Consider the following 20,706-nt stretch of genomic DNA (forward strand, 5'->3'; position numbering starts at 1 on the left):
TTTTATTATCTTACATAACAAGAAGTCTGAGTAGATTCTGGGTTGGTTCATTAAGTAACACAACAAGGAGTTACCTGGACCAGCTTCCTTCCATTTACCCTGCTTACTTACATTTACCAGCTTACTTCCATTTACTCTGCCAGATGGCCTCTCCTCCTCTAGGAATCCATATGAGGAAACCAGAGAGCTAAGGGCTATCAGAGTGACAGTTATTCCTACACCTTAAAGCAAGGCTGTATAAAGAGAATGGGACAGGAGCCCCAGAGGCTCAGGAGGTAGGAAAATCCATGTGCAATCACGGTTACGTTACTGAATGTGTTGGAGTTTTCATCTTCCTCTTCGACTGAGGATTTCCTTCAGGAATATAGTTTCCCAGTTGGTTCTGTTTACACGGTGGGGAGAAGTCCAAGGGCAGCCGCCTGGAATGAGGACTTGCTGACTGAGTAGGCAGGGGTTGGAGCAGGGCAGTTTGCTGGCAGTGGCCATCCCTACCCTGCAGTGAAATGACTTCCAGGCCAGTTCGATTGAGGGCTGCAGGGAAGGGTCAGTGAGCCTCTGCGGGGGCGATGGGTAGCACATGGCCGTGCAGAGGTGTGGGCTGCTCTCAGAACACAAGCACTTATAGCCCTGGGATTACTTTTCCTCCAGGAGTCAACCAAAAAAATAGTCCTACAGGCATGGAGTCCTGAGATTAGTCAATTGGATTCTGTTCTCCATGCCTCACCAAAGAAAAGACCTTTTGAATGGCAACAGATTAACAAAGTGCTGATTCAGCTACTGAATTTTCTCTCCGATTTTAATTTATTGAACAATTTAACAACAATAAAGGAAATGAAAACGGTAACAAAAGCATCCATCTTCTTTTCCTTCCAGTTGGAGGACTCGCCTTTCCTTTCTCTCCCAGCCTTGAGGAGGAGGTTGTTTGCCAGCAGCTTCCCAAGGCACTGAAGCTTGGCTAAGGGCCCACTTGCTCTCAACCCAGTTCGGCTCTCCCCCAGCCTCTGACACACCCCCATTCGTTAACCACTTCTGTTCTGTCTCCTGGACTTCTCTTCGCACAGTGCATGGGGTAAATGTGGCCGACGTTCAGATTGCCTCTCACATCTCTTTTCTGAACCCCTGTCCCCACCACCACCCCAGTGTGCCTCACTGAATGCTAGAACCTTGAAATCTAAAAGCTGCTTGTTCCATGGTACCTTGTATCCTGGTTCCACAGGTGACCTAACTTCACCAAGCAGATCCCTGCACTTGAGATTTGGAGGGGGAAAGTGAACACTGAGTTGGAGGCCAGGCTTCTTGCTCTTTCGGTGGACCAGTTTGGATATGGAAGTGTTAAAAACATTTCCTTTTTGCTGTGGCTGTAGCAGAGGTCCCATGTTGGTCTTTGCCTTCCTGGATGTCAGAAAGCAGGGTGGGGCATCCATTTTACTGTCTCATTACTCTCTGTAATCAACCTCCAAGGTCCAGCACAATGCCTGGCATATAGTAGCAACTCAATAGATGAATACATGAAAGAAATTTGTGCTGTGATCACATTCAAAGAGTTACCTCTCTATGTAGATTTTTTTCATGTATTTTATTGGTATTATTAGTATATAAGGGCATGGATTGTTACTGGTATCATAGAGGTAGGGAATTCCAGGATGCCATCATGCTGGGCTGGTGGGAAGGGGCTCCCCTCAAGTTGTAAGAGATCCTAGGGGTGTTATTCAGAGCAGAACATTTGCGGGGGGGGGGCTCTTTGGTTTGGAGTACACACTGGTAACCATGGATGTTTTCACTGTGCAAGATGATATGGGCCCCAAAGTGCTCTCACCCCAAGCTCTTTATAGGTAAGCTTTTGATGAATGTTGTTTTGTATTTTCATTTATTAATTATAATAAAAACAAATAACATAAAATATAGATGCAAAAATAACTCACATCCAACAGCACAAACTAACACAACACTGTAAATCAACTATACTCCAATGAAAATTAATTTAAAAAAATAACTAACATCCAGAATTCGATGAAAATAGTGTTTTATTTATGTGGTTTCAGTGTCCACAGTTGTCCTACCAACTGCTGCCTATTACTCTCTCAGCCCTTGTGTCTCTAACGGAGCTCTTGTTCCAGTCACCTCTGGAAGCATTATGGTCAAACCCCACTGGAGGCTGGGTGAGTATCTTGGAGCCACATCCCCAATTTTCCCTCCCATCCCCATGGCCCATTTGTGTGGCATTTCCACTGGTCTATCAGTTCAGGTTTAAGCACTTCACAGTTTAAATATCTATTATTCAATATGATTCCATCAAGTGGAAAAAGAATTTAGCTGGAAATATAATCCCCTGTACCCTGACAAGAAGTACCCTATCTCTTAATGTCCTCATCTCTTGGGGCCTCTCCACCATTCCACAGCCTTTCTTCCCCCAGTTACCCACACCCACTTAGAAACTGCCTTGGATTTGAGGCTGGGAGTGGCCTGCTTCTCTGAGGCAGTAAAAGAGTATCAGAGAAAAACAACTTGCCATTTGGGGGCCTCCTAGCTGCTAATATTTGTTCTGACATTTGTTTGGAACTGCCAGCTAAGAGTCCTTTGGTAAAACATTAAAATATCCTGAGGCAATATAGAATTAAAATAATCTATAAGAGTAGGGGTCTGAAAACGTTTTTTTTTTTTTTTCTTTTTTTAAGGCCATGCTGCGTGGTATGTGGGATCTTAGTTCCCCGACTGGGGATTGAACCCATGACCCCTCCAGTGGAAGCGCGGAGTCTTAACCACTGAACTGCCAGGGAAGTCCCTGAAAAGTTTTTTGTAAAGGGCCAGAGAGTAAATATTTTTAGCTTAGCAGGCCACAGACTTTGTCTCTACTCAACTCTGCTGCTGTTGAGGAAAAGCTGCCATAGACAAGACATAAGTGATGTCATAGGTTATGTCATAAATTGTTTTTTTTTTTTTTTTTTTTTTTTGCTGTACGTGGGCCTCTCACTGCTGTGGCCTCTCCCGTTGCGGAGCACAGGCTCCGGACACACAGGCTCCGCGGCCATGGCTCGCGGGCCCAGCCGCTCCGCGGCATGTGGGATCCTCCGGGATAGGGGCACGAACTCGTGTCCCCTGCATCGGCAGGCGGACTCTCAACCACTGCGCCACCAGGGAAGCCCTATAAATTGTTGTAAGACATAAATGGTGTGGTCAGATTTGACCCAATGGCTGTAGTTTACCAAACCCTACACAAGAGAACTAGATCAATTCTAAGTGCATTGTGATCTTTTCAAATGTGCTCCATCTAAATGTCCTAATAGCTAATACTCAGCTTCATTTCTTTTTTTTTTAATATTTCGTCTTTTTTTTTTAACAAACCTTCGTGTCGAGGGTTGACTTTCGATAGATCTCAGCACAGCTTCAGCTCTAATTCAAGTCTCATTTACTCATCTGTGAAGAACAACCAATAGCCAAGTCTTCAGATTATTAACATTACTAATTTTTCATCAAAAGAAGTAGCTAAATGAGACTTACCAGAAAATAAATGAACTGAAAGTCCACGTTAAGTCTCACTAGATGGGTAGCCTTGGGTAAGTCACAGCACTACTCTAGACCCCCGATTTTATCTCTAAGATAAGGCCGGTTCAATCTCGATTTCTCTCTTTTAAAAAACTCTCATTGTTTTTCACTTTTTTACTTAAAGTAATTCATGCTGATCGTAGCACATCTAGAAAACAGAGTTAAGCACAAAGAAAATAAGAATCCCCAAAACTCCACCATGAAGAGATAACAAGGGACACTGGCACATGTCCTGGGAACACACTAAACAGCTTTGTGATTTCAATTTTTCACCTAATGTAACATGAACATTTTTCCTGTTATGAAATCTTTTTCTACAATATTGTATTAGCTGAAGAGTATTCTGTTACGTGGATGTACAATAATTCATGTAACTAAGCCCCCCCTTTTGTTAGTTTTTTTTCCAGTTTTTTGTTTCTATAAACTTCATTGCAACGGACATCTTTGTAGAGAAAGCTTTGCATACCTTTGTGATATATTTCCCTAATTTCCCTAATTATATTTCCCTAATTCTTGCAACTTTTAACACTTTTTCATACGTTCAGCAGTTATTCCATGTTTGACCAACAGAGGGCATTTAAGGCTTTCATTCTCAGGGCAAGGCCACAGCCATTTCTACAGCATATAACAACAAAAATAGTGGTTTTATTGTGAAGAATGATGCAATTTTGGATGTTCAGTAATAATCAGCAAACTCCAAAGGCAGAATCAAAGTCATTTATTTTTCTGCCTAGCCAGAATCACCCACCCCCCGGCAAAAAAAACCCTCAAATGATGAGCTTTGTTAGGACTTAAACCCAAAATGAATAAAAATGATCTTTTGCTCAGAATAACAAAGTGACTGCTCTGCTTTATGCAAAGTCCTAAATTCTCTGCAGAAGACTATTGGATAGTGACAAACAATCGGGAAAGGGAACTCAATGTTGAAAATACTGACCTTGCCAGAGAAAAGCTCAGACAGCCCCCAGGATCAGTAGCTCCCTAGAAAAACCAATTTTGGGGCAACACTGAATTGGGTCCTGCCTAGACTATTACTTACCCATCACCTACTAGCCAGGTTGTCGTAGGTAATACTATAGGTTTTGTTAGGTAAGCTTGAAATAATTGTTTGTGTACATTTTTCTTCATTTTCACCAAGACCATAAATTCCCAAGGGCAGCAATCTGCCTATACTTCTTAGCACAACAATTATATCTAGCAAATTACTAAGTACAAGGGAGGTATTTAAATAGTTGTCACTATTTAATGTCACTTGTCATGCTAATGACAAATTTCAATTCTAGTATAAAGATGATTACTGAGAGGTAGAGTGGTGGTTAAGGGTGTAGGCTCTGGAGCCAGGTTGCCTGTATTTGTATTCTGATCCCGTCACTTACTAGCTGGTCTAGAAAGCTGGTACTGCCTCCCAAGCCAATGTCTATAAAATGCAGATAGTGACAGTACCTACCTCAGACGGTGATTTTGAGAATTAAATGAGTTTAAACATGTAAACTCAGGCACAGGATCTAGACAATGAGAAGCTGTTGATAAATGTTTCTAGAATGATTACGTGGCTAAGTGATTACTAAGATTTTTTTCTCTCATTTAAAAATTCTCTGATTCTTCATGGATGATGCTCTCTCCAGCCTCCTCCTGCAGCCACTGAGGACACCAGCCTCTCCCTGGCTCCACAGGCTCACCCGCTGGCTGTAGCCATAGCTGTGCTGGCCCTGGGAAGCTCTCTGATCTTCACAGGCAACACATCTACCCTGGTCCCTTACCCAGTTATCAATTTTTATTTAATTTTTAAAAAATATTTATTTTTGCCTGCATTGGGTTTTAGTTGCGGCACTTGGGATCTGCGGTGCGTGGGCCCTTCCTTGTGGCGCGTGGGCTCCAGACTGCACGGGCTCAGTAGTTGTGGTGCGCGGGCTTAGTTGCCCCGCGGCACGTGGGATCTTAGTTCCTCAACCAGGAATTGAACCCGCGTCCCCTGCATTGGAAGGCGGATTCTTAACCACTGGACCACCAGGGAAGTCCCCCAGTTACCAATTTTTAAATTTTACTCCAGACATCTTTCATTTGCTTGACAGGAATTCCATTTGATTCCATCAAATCACAACATCTCACAAATATAGTCATCTTCCTACAGGTGTTCTAAGATGTCACATGGAACAGAAATGCTTTGCTTCGCAGGGCTCAAGAGAAATGTGCTCAGACCAGAAAGAAGGCTTTGTGAAGGAGGGAATGTCAACAGGGAGGGAGATATCACAGCATCTGCTTCTCCGGGCCAGTTGTGCAGTGGTTTCTTCTTTCCTGAGTCAGCCATTTTTGTGCGGTGGTTCTCTGCCCTTTTCCTATTCCAATACATTCCCGCTCATGACAGTGGAGTCTCCAGGGGTGGGCAGGCGCAGGGAATAAAAATCCTTATGTTCACCTAGGGGCGAGTATTGGAGTCAGGCTGGGTTATAGTTTAGAAATGTCCTCGCCTCCCATTCTGATAGGCTCTAGAGGGATATGTGACCTCCTCCCTACAATGCTGGTAACATAAAACTAACACAGGAAATGAGCAAAAAACCAAAACCAAAACCAAATTATGTTATGCTGAAGCTGATTTTATTGCTATCTGGAGGCTGAAGCAGTAACTAGAGCAGTAACAAGAAATGGGACTTAAGACAGCTGAGCCCTTAACAGGGCTGGGATTTCCCAGGGAGAGGGGTGAGGGATTAGGTTTCTGGGCATCTGGAAGAAGCAGAAAGCAGAGTGTAAGGAGACAGGGAAGAGGTGTACTGTTCACAAGGGGGTGGTGAGGCTACACTGCAGAGACAGAACAGTTTAGATGTAATGTGTGAGGCATCTGAGAATCAAAGGTTTCTGAACAAAAGAGTGCCTTAAGACACAGTGTGCTGCACGAAGGACTGATGGGGCAGCAGTATTCATTTTCAGCCGAAGGGAACACGGCTGGGGGGGCGGAGCGGAAAGAAGGATACTAGAGCCAGGCTTAGATACCAGGTCACCACTGTGGCACTAGCGGAGGGGCCTTGTGTACGTGGCTTGACCTGGCTGAGCCTCTGCTTCTTCATCTGAAAATGATACGTTAGAAGTTTCTGTCTGGGAGGATTAATCATTTACCAAATATTTTACTAGGTTCTTACAATGTGCCAGACATTCTGCTAGGTGTCAGGGGTACAAAAATGGACAGGAAAAGACATAGTCTCTGTCTTCCAGGAACTCACCATCTAGTATAAGAGATAGACAATTTAAGAAGTTAAGAAACATTAAAAACTGCAAAGTGTGATACGGTGGTATTGTGAATAAGGCAGGCAGGAAGGGGATCAGGGAGAGTCTTTCTGAGGAATTAGAATTTATGGAGACCAGAGAATTGAGAAGGAAACAGAAGAACAGGATTCTGAGACAAAAGGATGGTAGCAGGTCTCTCTGAAATAAATTATAGCAAAAAGTTCACTAAGAAATTATGATGTATAGAGGGGAATATCTAAAATACAGCAACTGAAGAAACTGTGGTTTATCAGATCATTATCTGATAGGTCTTACTGCTTCTCAGAAATCACAGTAATGAAAACATGTAAACTACCAGTGCTTCACATTTAAAGCTTTTATTTTGAAAAATAAAATACAAAAGTCATCAAGTTGTAAATGTATGTGGTAATTCCTCAACTTCTCAGAAACAATACAATGAATTATTTAAATAATTAAGATATTTAATATTATCCACATCAATACATTTAAACAGGTACAAGTGTTCTACAAAACATTAGAACATGTACAGACAACCTATTCCAAGATGAAACTACCCAATTTTGCTTAAGAATCCCATCTTTAAACCCTCCCCTTGAAAACAAAGTTTGGAATCTGGTAAGAAAAGATGAGGATCAGAGCAGTTTTAAGAGAAAGCACACATCCTCTCTGGGCTCCTTCTCCACAGGGCCATGCACGTTATCAGGATCAAGAGCGCTGTACTCGGGAAGAAGCAGGTCACTCAGGAGGGTCTGAATGTGTGCTGACATCCCACCCTCTCAGTGGGAGGAGACTGGCAAATGAGAAGGAGATTTGGGTCATGGTACATATACTCCACTGATCTCAGCAGGGGACAGCCAGTCCTAGAAACTTCTCTGCTGCTGAAAAGGCAGCAGTCTTCCCTAGGGCAAACAAACAGAATGTGTTACAGGTATGCAGTCAGCTTGTTCTCCCCTGCACGACACCGCCTCCTTTCCAGCTGTGGGCCTGGCACAAGCCAGGCAGACAGTTAGGGGGATGGACCATTATGAGAACAGCTGCCTCAGAAGGACCACCAGAGAGGCACACTCTCCCTCAGTCTGGGATGCTTTCAGATGCCTGCCAGTAGCTTCGATGTGCAACACAAAAGGATGGCAGCCAAAGCAAGCGCTGTTCCTGCCCATTTCTAAATGACTGCAACTGTCATCTGCAATTGAAGCTACTGCAGGGGCACTGACAGGGACGTCAAATGTCCAGGGGTCGAACATGCTGACTCAGTATGAAAAAGTGGATACTGAGATTCTTTAAAGGAAGCTTTAGGAAACACAGTGACTGTCGTTCATATGCCAAAGGGATCCAAAAGACAAGAGAAAGACTACTATTTGTCTTGAGATGCTTTGATGTCTTCCTAGCTTCTCCCGAGTCCTTCTCTCATTGTACGTGGGCACCTACAAGCCTCGATAAGCAAACAAGGATGAAATGCTGCTGTGGAGGCCACTCAAGGCTGGAGTCAACTGACACTGCATTCTGTCTTGTAAAACAGCTGGTCAGTAATGAATCCCTGTATGCATGTTTCCAGGAGGGAATTTATCTATACTTTTGAAAGTATTTTTGAATAAACAACATTATCCAAGGCCTGATAACGGCTGTTATACCTGTATGCCCATCGAGTTGAAGTCTACATTTAGCATTTGCTTCTTAGCAAAAAAGGCAATCATAATTCCTAAAACCTATGAATATTATTAACTCACTGCAATCCGTGATTTTAACATGGCATAGCAGCATTCATGTGCTTTTTCTATCTATAATCTATTAGCACACAGCAAGTCATAAAAACCTCTTATTCAAATCAAATTATTCAATCTCAATTTTCTCAACAGTAGAAAAGGAATAATATCACCTACTTGCCAGAGCGGTTTGAAACTTGAATGAAATCATTCATATATGTATATATATGAATAATATATACATTTATTATAGATACCATATAATATACCCTATATCATTTATATACTATATATATATATGATGCTTGGTATTTTACACCTGGTATGGAGTACACACTCAATACATGGTTATTATATAAAATAAAAATAAAACAGCAAACAGGGCTTCCCTGGTGGCGCAGTGGTTGACAGTCTGCCTGCCAATGCAGGGGACACGGGTTCGTGCCCCGGTCCGGGAAGATCCCACATGCCGCGGAGCAGCTGGGCCCGTGAGCCATGGCTGCTGAGCCTGCGCGTCCGGAGCCTGTGCTCCACAACGGGAGAGGCCACAACAGTGAGAGGCCCGCATATGGCAAAAAAAAAAAAACCCAAAAAACAAAAACAACAACAACAAAAAAAACAGCAAACAAAACTATAAGAAAAAAACAGATTTTTTACTTTTTTATAATAGGTTTTCTTTTTACATTTTATTTATTTTAGTATTTTATTTTATTTTACTTTATTTTTTTCCCCACACTGCACGGCTGCGGAACCTTACTTCCTCGACCAGGGATCAAACCCTGCCCCCTGTAGTGGAAGCACGGAGCCCTAACCCCTTGGCTGCTAGGGAATTCCCAGGAAAAATCATATTTTAAAGAAAGCTTTTCAAGTTCCAAATGATCTAAGGCATAACCAAAATATTCAGAGCAAAACAGAATCTTAAAAAAGTATGGGATAGGGGTGTGAGGTCTGAGCAGCCATATCAGGAGGTCTAGGTTCAGAAACCAGCTTTGCCACTAATTGGCTGGTATCCCTGGACATGCACCTGATGATTACTCAGACAGAAAGTGCCGGTAAGTCCTGTTCCACACTGTAGCCTTTAACTACAATGAGACAACATAGGTTACAAACATTAAGACATCATAATGCATTAACATCAGCAAGGTTGAAAAACCAACCAGGCAACTCCCGAAAATATTAGCGCAAAAACATCTGCACATCCAGCATACAGAGGAAGCAGTACAGGGTGGTGAAAGAATCCCTGGCTGGATGTCAGGAGACGGTGCTCTTTAGCCTTGGGTTTTTCCGACCTATGATGTGACCTTGACAAATCCTCTCTCTAGGATCAGTTTCCTTATCAGTAAACAGGTGGTTGAGGTTGATGGTCTTCAGGTTTCTTTCAGCTAAAATATTTTATCATTTTAAACCCCTCCTCATAATGAAAATAATAACTAACACTGTTTGAGTGCTTACTATGTGCCAGGCTTCTGGCAGACATTATCATGGTTAATTCTACCACTCTCTTATTAACATCGTCCTCATTTTACAGATGCAGAAACTAAGACACAGAGAAGTTAAGTAACTTGCTCAATGCCACACATAGCCGAAATTCCAAAGCAGGTGAACTGACCCCAGGGCTGTGCCCTCCACCTGCCGCGCTGCCTCCCGAGAGCCTAAGCAGTGAAACCCAAAGACCCAGCAATGTCCCCAACCTCACCTCAAGTATGCAAGAGGTTCTTGGCTCTGCTATTCCACTTGCTCAGTCTGTGGAAGGAAGCAAAAGATGTTTTAACATTGGTTAGCATGAGAAGTGACTGCTCTTGTCAAAATATCAGGTGTAGCTTGCAGGCTGTCATCAGAGACTTTCTAACGAATTCCGTCTGTGACTGTTGTATAATAAAGAAGATGACTGGCCTTTGGCTCTTGTTCCTGGTATGGAGACTCTAAATCCTTGGAATTTTCCAGGTAACAGGAGTGTCTTTGTTATTCATGAGCCCCTTAGATCATATCTGAGTTTCTGCTAAGAGATGAGATGACTCAGGATGAGGGCTGGTCACCAGGAAGACCAACCTGTGATTTGAGGGTTGGGGCTCTGAGCCAGCCCAGCTTCTGGGAAGGGGACGATGACTGGGGATTGAGTTCAATTCCATGCCAATGAGTCAATCAATCATGCCTATGTACTTAGACTTCAGTAAAAACTCTGGATGCCGAAGTTCAGTGGAGCGCCCTGGTTGGTGAACGCGCTGATATGCTCTGAGGGAGAAGTACACTGATTCCACAGGGAATGCGCACAGAAACTCTGAGTCTGAGACTCTCTCAGACCTTGTCCTATGTGTCTCTTCATTTGGTTTGTCTTGAATTGTTTCCTTTATAACAAAACTATAATTTTTTCTTTTGGCCACACTGTGTGGCTTGAGGGATCTTAGTTCCCCCACCAGGGATCGAATCCGGGCCCCCGGCCAGTGGAAGTGTAGAGTCCTAACCACGGGACGCCAGGGAATTCCCAAGACTATAATCTTAAGTATAGCACTTTCCTGAGTTCTGTCAGAATTCTAGCTAAATGTAATCCTGAGAGTTCTGTGGGCTTCAGTTTTCTCATGTATTAGACGTTAAATCAAAGTCTTTTATAGGCTTTTTTCTAGTATGTGTGTGATACATTAAATGAAACTAACCAGAACGGGGCTTGAAGTGCCTATATTAAGTCTTTTGCCCAATTTTTTGTTACCTTTTCCTTATTTATTTGTAGGAATTCTCTATACTGATGAATCTTTTGTTTCAAAAATTTCCCCCCTTAAGGTGTCCTTTTTTACTGTCTTTATGATGCTTTCTAATAAGTAAACGTTCTCAATTTTAATGTAGTCCAAATTATCCATTTTAAAATTAATGATCCATAAAAAGAAACAAAATTGAGTTATTTGTAGTGCAGTGGATGGACCTAGAGTCTGTCATACAGAGTGAAGTAAGTCAGAAAGAGAAAAACAAATACCACATGCTAACACACATATATGGAATCTAAAAATTAAAAAATGGTTATGAAGAACCTAGGGGCAGGACAGGAATAATGATGCAGATATAGAGAATGGACTTGAGGACATGGGGAGGGGGAAGGGTAAGCTGGGACGAAGTAAGAGAGTGGCATGGACATATGTACACTACCAAATGTAAAATAGATAGCTAGTGGGAAGCAGCCGCATAACACAGGGAGATCAGCTCGGTGCTTTGTGACCACCTAGAGGGGTGGGATAGGGAAGGTGGAGGCACAAGAGGGAGGAGATATGGGGATATATGTATATGTATAGCTGATTCACTTTGTTATAAAACAGAAACTAACATACCATTGTAAAGCAATTATACTCCAATAAAGATGTTTAAATAAATAAATAAAATAAAATTAATGATCAGTATTTTTTATAACTCACTTAAGAAATCCCTCCCTCTTAAGGTCCTTTATTGCCTCCTAGAAACTTTATTATTTTGCCTTTCACATTTAGGCCTATAATCAACCTGGAAATGATTTTTATGTATGCTGTGAAGCAGGGGTGTCCCTTTAGTTTTAGTCTCAAATTCCCTTTCTTGACTCCTTCAGACTTACTATGCAAAACAGCCTTTGGATTTGACATTTCTTCAAGACTCTGCCTCTTGGATTATTCTCTGGCTCCAGTTACCATAGCCTGTAAGTGAGTGACAACTTGTTCACGAATCCATCCAGGTTTCTGGCACATCTTGCCCAGCCAAGGCTCAGGGCCCCTGTGCCCTTTTGTCTGCAAAAGTTGATCAGAGTCTTTTGGATAGATAAGGTGTTCCCTTGAGAAGATCTTTTTTTTTTCTCTGACTCTTGAGGCCTTATTTCAATTTCTCACATATAAAAGTAATTCAGTAGACATTTGCTGAATAAATGAATGAATGGATGGATTAAAATTAAATATATGTTAATAAGCATATACCATGAAAGTAGTTTAAAATACGCAAGTAATATGTATCAGTTACTGATGGTTTTTATGAGACAAGGAACTGAGAAGACAGAGCTTTGAATCCTGGTGTGAGACACAGCTGCTCTTACAGAGAAGCCCATGTACTCTAGGCTTGCTTTAGGCAACACGACTTCACACAATCTGCGAGGTTCCCCTCAACAACCCAGATCTGGAACACTTTTAGAAACTGAGTTCAGTGCTGGGTCTTCATTTCCTATTAACAAGCTAATCACTGATAGCAGCAGCCTGGAGGCAACATGTATTATCACCATGCTGGACAGGGAAGTCTTCTGCTGGACTCAGGCTGTAGTCATAGATTTCTTCCCACTACTACATAGGAATGGCAGGTGATGTGCTCACGCAGGACACTCTGGGCTACTCTAGGCCTGTCGGCCGTAACGTCACCTATTTCTCTTCAACTCAAGAAACAATATTGGAATCCAAATAAGTGACAGTGTGACATTACAAGGAGAACTCTGAATCTGTTTTAATTAATTTTTTAAAAAGTAAAAGTTATAAACTTCAAACTCATACCATCCATTCCCAACTTGGGGGACTTAGCAGTTGAGGGCCAATGGCTGTGCGTATAATGTATTCACAAGTCTTCTAGGCTCCAAATGAGAAAAATGAAAAGGCCATGGATGTACATGTAATAAGAACAAAGGGTGGCTATACATTTTTATTTCAAGTTAGGTATCAGAAGCCTGGAGCAGATTCACCAAGGCAGGCTCCTTATATGTGGAATACTGTGTGGCTTGTGAGCAACCTCAAGCAATCAGATTTCAGTTATCAATAAAGTATTTCCCTACTCTTGGAAGACACTGAGCCTTCTGAAATTCAGACTGTGTTAAATTGTTAAATTTAACAAATCTGTTTAACACAGATTGTTAAAACCAACAATTACCAGAAGCCAGTCTTTCTTTCTTTTTTCTGTTTTTTAACATCTTTATTGGAGTATAATTGCTTTCCAATGGTGTGTTAGTTTCTGGTTTATAACAAAGTGAATCAGCTATACATATACATATATCCCCACATCTCCTCCCTCTGGTGTCTCCCTCCCACCCTCCTTATCCCACCCCTCTAGGTGGTCACAAAGCACCGAGCTGATATCCCTGCAGAAGCCAGTCTTTCTACCACCAGCACATAGCATTATCTCTTTGAAAAGATTACTTCAATGCAAGAGCCCATCTATTGTAAATCAAGAGGAGGAAGCAGACACAGTACCTGAGGTTTTCCTTTAAGAAATTCAGGTAGCTGAAATTCTCCTTTATAGACCTGGAAAAACAAAGCCAAGTATGAGTTTAAGGAAACAGGTACTGTCATCATCACTTTGGGAGGCTTGCAAGGACTGATAGTGGATGGGTTCACTGCTTCATTCTTGGCAAGTTTCAGAACAGGAGGGAAGCCCGTCAGTTCAGAAGCAGCCTGAGTTGAGGACTGAGTGAAATCCCTATTCACTCTCACCCCACCTGCTCTACTTTTGCCTGGGTGCTCCCAACTTGTGGGCTGCCTGGGAGAGGGCGTAGAGTCTCTGAAGAAGAAAGAAAAGCATCCTAACATTCCAAGTTCCAATCACTTTAGCTGAGAGAGAAAGCAAGCCCAGGCCTTCTCTTTCCAGCAACCAACACAGAATTCACATAATTTAGGAATAGGCTCCTCCTGATTTCCTTCTGACATCTCCAACCTTACAACTCTGGATTTAATTCAGCTTTACTTCTCTTAATGTACCCAATATTCCCATAATAATTTGAATATTAGGTGGTTCTTAAAATGATATATACTTTTAACCTTGTAAAATCTTATAATTAAAAACTTACTCTTTTCAACATATAAAATTATGTTTCTAATAGCAGCAATAATTAGGAAATAGTTTTTTAAAAGATGTGTAAGATCTTTACATAGAAAACTATAAAATATTATTGAGAGAAATTAAAGACCCAATAAATAGAGAGACATACCACTTTCAGGGATTGTAACATTCAACATAGTATAAAGCTGTCCATTCTCCTCAAAGGATTTCCAATAAAAATTTTAGCATGCTTTTTTGGGGTAGGGGTAGGGGTAGGGGTAATTTCAAGAAGATTGTAAAAGTTTTATGGAAATGCATAGGGCCAAGAATAATCAAGGTAATCTTAAAAAGAACAAAGTGGAAGGACTTATTTTATCATAATAGAATATTATACACCTATACATACAAAAAACGCAGCTATAATCAAGACGGTAAGGTTTTGGCATGAGGATAGACAAATAGATTAATGAAACAAAATTAAAAGTCCAGAAACAGACCCCCATTTAGAGATAACTGGTTTATGACAAAGGTGGCACTGCAGAGCAGTACAGCTAGAACGAATAAATAAATGTGTTTATGTATATAATGATATACCGTACTGCAATTTTAAAAATGAACTACTACTAAACCAACAATGTAGATGAATCCCAACACAAAATGATGAGGAGAAACAAGCCAGATCTCCAAAAATAATATACTATTGACACATGTCTCCATTTAAAACTTTTAAAGCTCAAAAATAGGCAAAGCAACTCTGATGTTAGAAATCGGGATACTGTTTATCCTGGGGAGGGGCAGGTTGGTGGTGATTGGGAGGGGGATGAGAGAGGCTTCCAGCGTGCTGGTAATTTTCTGTCTTGATATGGGTAGCGATGATAAAGATGTGTTCATTTTGTGATCATTTATTGAGCTATGACTTGGATACTTTTCTCTATGTATGTTACACTTCAATAACAAAACAAGCTAGTAGCTTAGGAATTTACTACACTCGCTCTGTCTTGCTCTCTCTTTCACACACACATACACACACACTTTAAGTGCAAAGATGTTTGTTTCAACACTGTCAACAACAGAAAAAAACTGGGAACTATTCATGTCAATCAAGAGTGAAGAAGGTCTCCATCAGCTACAGTTTGATAACTGCTGGACTCGAGAAACTACAGGAAGAAACTATGGATTGTCATTGGGAAGAGAGTCATTGGGTAGCCCCTCAGAGCACAAAGAAATCTTCTAAATGGTGAATACTAAAGCCTACAAACCTAAAGGAGTTTTACTTGGTTATAAGATGACTGATCCACTTCTAAAAGTAGCAGTATTCCTTCTGAGATTGAGAGAATGAATGTACTGTTTTCCTGTCTCTTTCTCTGCAATTTCTAAAACCTGGTCTATTCTTTAGGGTCTCTGCTACAGTTCTAGGAAGGCTAAATTAAAGCAGAGAGAAGAGGCTTATGCATAATATATTTCTTTAGATATGCATCACACTGGAAGCTGAGGTGAGTGCAGGATAACAACAATGCAGCTGCTAGGAGTGCCTCGAAACTTTCATAGCCTCAAAGAGTCCCAGGTCACTGGAGGGCTGGCCTAACTGCTCCCTGAAGAACCTGCATGTCAGAATCCTGTTTGCTTTACCCCAGCACCACAGTCCAGAGATTGTTCCAGCTTTCTTCCTTTCCCCTCAGTTTTACTGAGATATAATTGACATATAACACTGTATTAGTGTTCCAGCTTTCTGATATAGGAAGTGTGTGTGTATCATGTTAACACTGACTTCCACTGTGCCTGTCTCCACTATCTGTGGGACAAGCAGACACTATATCCAAAGCAGGGGTTCAAGCCATTAGAAGAGGTTTTTTGTTTTTGCTTTTTACCAGGTTCTCAAGTGTCTTTCCTTCTCCCTCTATTCAGAGAACTGAGTCCCAACCTCCATCCTCCAAGCCTCTAAACATAAGCTGCTCAGGCCTAGGGTCTTGTGCCTTGGCTCCTTTACCGAACCAGAACAAGTTTGTTTGCCCCAGTGCCTCTTCCAGTGTTAGTGGGTTTGGTCCCTAAGAAACTTTTCTTATATTCCTCACATTCTCTCAGAAACCAACTCTCCTCTCTCTTAGCTAGCCTCTTCTGCTAGAATTCAAGCAGAAGGTTCAACGCAAGCCCACGGGGTCACACAGCTAGTTAGTGGCAGAGTGAGGCTCAGAAGGCCCTGGCTCAGCACTCTCCCATTATACCATGCTCTTTGCATTTTACTACTATTAGCATATCTGACTGTTAAATTTTCCCTTCTCTTTTTGGTTTGTTGTAAGGCATGACAGAAAATACGAGTGGGAACATTAAATATTATAAGTGTCTTCCAGAAATCAACAGTTCCAGAGAAGTAAGGTTTATATGAAAGGGGGAAAAAACCCAAAACCTTAAATATGTGGTGTTACAAATGTAATTAAAAAAAAGGCGGCGGGGGGGGGCGGGGTTCAGGATAAGACATCAGACAAAAGGCTCAGTCAAAAAATAAGTGGGAAGCTGTCTCCTCTCATTATCCTTTAGGGAAAAAAATGCTTCAAAAGTTAGGAACTACAGTACTGACAAAAAGAACACTTTCTACTGACAAAGCAGTTCCTATTTAGTGCAGGAAACCAAGTACGGCATCACTTAATAAAAACAGCAAAGTTAGGAGTGGAATTTCCTCTGGCTAAAGGAACAGTGTTTCTGGACATACTAATCTCTGGTACTAATGAACTGAGGATTTTGCTAGACAGAAATGAGCTAGGCAGTCAGAATCCAAATGCTCCCACAGAGCCCTCCCACCTCAAGCACTGAAGAACAACAAGGAAACAAAAGTAGGCTTCTGATTTAGAGGGTGCATTGGTAATAAAAATAATACGAACAGCAGCTAAACTTTATTATTTTCCCTGGATCACATTAGTGTTGAGCATGAGTTTCACATGTATCACCTTATCGAATCCCACAATCTCCTGAGGGAGGTATTATTCTCTTTTTACAGATGAAGCAACTGAGGCACAGAGAAATTAATTCGTCCAGTGTAGTGAAATGGGAGGCTACTAAGTACCATGACGGGGCTTAGATTTTAAAAGGGTCATCCTAGTTGCTCTGTTTAGACTGTAAAGGGCCAAGGACAGAAGTGCGGAGGCAACAGCAGTAATCCAGACAGGACAGGATGACAAGGAGGCAGCGGTGGAGGTGGTGAGAAGTGGTACGTTTGTGGATTTTTTTTTCCTAATCATGTCTAGATTTCCTAACAGACTGGATGTGGAATGTGAGAGAGCAAAGGGGAGTCAAGGATGACTCCAAGGTTTTTGGCCTAAGCAACTACCAACTGGAAATATGAAGTTGCCATCAACTCAGTTGGGAAAGGTTCTGGATATAGCAGATTTTCAGGGGTTCAATTTCAGAAATGTTAAGCTTCAGATGTCTATTAGACAATAAATGAAAATGTCAAGTAACCAGTTAGATATACAAATCTAGGGTTCATGGAAGAGGTCTGGGCTGGGATCTATAAATTTGAGAATCATCAACTTATAGATGGTATTTAAAACTTGATACCTGATGAGATAACCCAGGTGCTCAGGTTAGAGAGAGAAGAGCAGAGGACTTAAGACTGAGCTATGGGGGCATTCTAACATTAAGAGGTCAGGGAGAAAAGGAAGAATCAGCAAAGAAGACTGAGAAGAGGCCACCAATGACACAGAAGGAAAAATTTAAAAAGTGGTGTCTAGAAGCCAGGTGAAGGAAACATATCAAGGAGGGAGTAATCAATTGTATCAAAAGAGGCTGGGGGGCTTCCCTGGTGGCGCAGTGGTTGAGAGTCCACCTGCCGATGCAGGGGACACGGGTTTGTGCCCCGGTATGGGAAGATCCCACATGCCACGGAGCGGCTGGGCCCGTGAGCCATGGCCGCTGAGTCTGTGTGTCCGGAGCCTGTGCTCCGCAACGGGAAAGGCCACAACAGTGAGAGGCCTGCGTACCGCAAAAAAAAAAAAAAAAAAAAGAGGCTGGGAGACAATATGACAACTGACCATTGGCTAAGCAAGGTGAAGGTCACTGTGACCTTGACAAGAGCAAATTAAGTAGAATGGTAGTTGTGAAATTCTGAATGGAGTGAATGTAAGAAAAAACAGAGGGAGTGGAACTGGAGACAGGAGTACAGAAAACAAGCTTTTAAGTAAAGGGAAGCAAAGAAATGGAATGGCAGTGGCGGGGCACCTGGCATAAGTGTAGGGTGTGTGTGTATGCGTGTGCGTGCATGTGTGTGTGTGTGTGTGTGTGTGTTAAGATAGAAGAATTAAAGGCATATTTGTTTGTTGATGGGAAAGATTCTGCTGGAATGCAAAATGTGATAATATAGGAAACAGGGAGATGGGCTTGGGTACACAGGGGAGGAAACGCCTTTGCATAGGAACACGTTCAGATGGTCACTTCTGTTACACAGACTTTCTATTATGACAGATGAGGATATTAGGTTGTAACACTTCCCTTCCTCTAGTCTCTCAAAAATTACACAATAATTTTTGTTTAAAGCCACATTCTGTAAGTTTTCATTATTATGACAATATAAATATCAGAGTTACATTTTCTTATACAATTTGTGCTGTTTTAGCTAGAGTTAATAATTGCCTCGTATACTTTTTAAGTTAATAGACTTTATTTGTAGAGCAGATTTAGGTTTACAGAAAAACTGAGTTGAAAGCACAGTCCCCATATACTTCCTCTCCCTCTCCTACAGTTTTCCCCAATTATTAACATCCTGCGTTACTGTGGTACATTTGTTACAACTAACAAACCAGTATAGATATACTGTTATTAACTGAAATTTTAGTTTGCACTAGGGTTCACTCTGTGTTGTACTTTCTATAGGTTTTGACACACGTATCCACCATTAGAGTAGCACACAGAATAGTTCCACTAGCATAAAAATCCCCTGTGCTCCATCTATTTAGCCCTCCCTACCTTCCCCCAATCTTTTTCCTATCTCCATAGAGTTGGAATCATACAGTATGCAGCCTTTTGATTGGCTTCTTTCACTTAGTAATATGCACTTAAGGTTCCTCTATGTCTTTTTGCAACTTGATAACTCACTTCTTTTAATCATTGAATAATGTTCCATTGCCTGGATATTTATTTACCCATTCACCTACTGAAGAACATCTTGGTGGCTTACAAATTACAAGTTCTAGCAATTATGAACAAAGCTGCTGTAAACATCTGTGTACAGGCTTTGTGTGAACATAAATTTTCAACTCATTTGGGTAAATACCAAGGAATGTGACTGCTGGATTACAAGGTAAGTGTATGTTTAATTTTATAAGAAACTGCCAAGCTGTCTTCCAAGTGGCTGTACATTTTGCACTCCCACCAGCAATGTATGAGGTTTATGTTACTCCACATCCTCACAATGATATGGTGGTGTCAGTGTTTTGAATTTTGGCCATTCTACTAGGTGTGTAGCGGTATCTCGTTGTTTTAATTTGCATTTTCCTAATGACATACAATGTTGAGCACCTTTTCATATGCTTAGTTGCCATTGGTATATTTTCCTTCAGCAAGGAGTGTCTATTCAGATCTTTTGCCCATTTTCCCCGTTTCCCCTTTCTTTCTTTTTTTAAAAAATTGAGGTATCTCCCCATGGGGGCCCGGTGCACAATGGCTGCAAACAGCAGCCTCCTCAGTAGTGTATGCAGCCTGTTGCCTGTATGGGTTGCCCTAAGGGACCTTGGAGACAGCCCTTTCCAGTGGACATTAATGACTGGCATGCTGTCCCCACTCTAAGCTCCAGACAGGTATGCGCGGTGCCTTTGGAAAGCCCCAGGGCACAGTGGCCAGGGTCCACATAGGCTAAGTCATAATGTCCATCTGCAACAAGTTGAAGAACAAGGAGCATGTGCTTGAGGCCCTCTGCAGGGCCAAGTTCAAGTTCCCAGGCTGCCAGAAGATCCACATCTCCAAGTGGGGATTCACTAAGTTTAATGCAGATGAATTTGAAAACATGGTGCCAGAAAAGCAGCTCATCCCAGAAGGCTGTGGAGTCAAATACATCCCTAATCATGGCCCCTGGATGAATGGCGGGCCCTGCCTGCATGACAGCCTTGGTGCTGTCCCCACCTTACTCATGCCCACCAATAAATCCTACTTTCCTATCCAAAAAAAAAAAAAAAATGAGGTATAGTTGATTTACAATATTATATAAGTTTCAGGTGTACAACATAGTGATTCATAATTTTAAAAAATTATACTCCGTTTATAGTTATTATAAAATGTTGGCTATATTCCCTGTGGTGTACAATGTATCTTTGTAATTTATTTATTTTACAACAGTAGTTTGTACCTTTTAATCCCTTACCTCTATCTTGACCCGCCCCCCTTCCCTCTCCCCACTGGTAAGCACTAGTTTGTTTTCCATATCTGTGAGTCTGTTTCTTTTCGTTATATTCTCTAGCTTGCTTTATTTTTTTTGGTTCCACATATAAGTGATAAT

The 20,706-nt window shown here is 41.6% G+C and overlaps 1 protein-coding gene across 7 annotated transcripts in view; it reads right to left on the reverse strand.

The window, feature by feature from the left end:
- Positions 1-7,123: 7,123 nt before the first annotated feature.
- TPST1 (tyrosylprotein sulfotransferase 1) overlaps positions 7,124-20,706 on the reverse strand; it is a 135,318-nt gene continuing 121,735 nt past the window's right edge. For all 7 annotated transcript variants that reach the window (XM_081256125.1, XM_081256130.1, XM_081256124.1 and 4 more), the window contains 3 exons: positions 13,661-13,711; positions 10,183-10,229; positions 7,124-7,682 (listed from right to left, as the gene is read on the reverse strand). In XM_081256125.1, the coding sequence (XP_081112251.1) occupies positions 10,212-10,229; positions 13,661-13,711 (69 nt within the window). In that variant the 3' untranslated portion in view covers positions 7,124-7,682; positions 10,183-10,211. The remainder of the gene's footprint in view (positions 7,683-10,182; positions 10,230-13,660; positions 13,712-20,706) is intronic.

The sequence above is a fragment of the Mesoplodon bidens genome (assembly GCF_964165515.1).
Source record: "Mesoplodon bidens genome assembly, chromosome: 15".
In the NCBI taxonomy this organism is placed as follows: Eukaryota; Metazoa; Chordata; class Mammalia; order Artiodactyla; family Ziphiidae; genus Mesoplodon; species Mesoplodon bidens.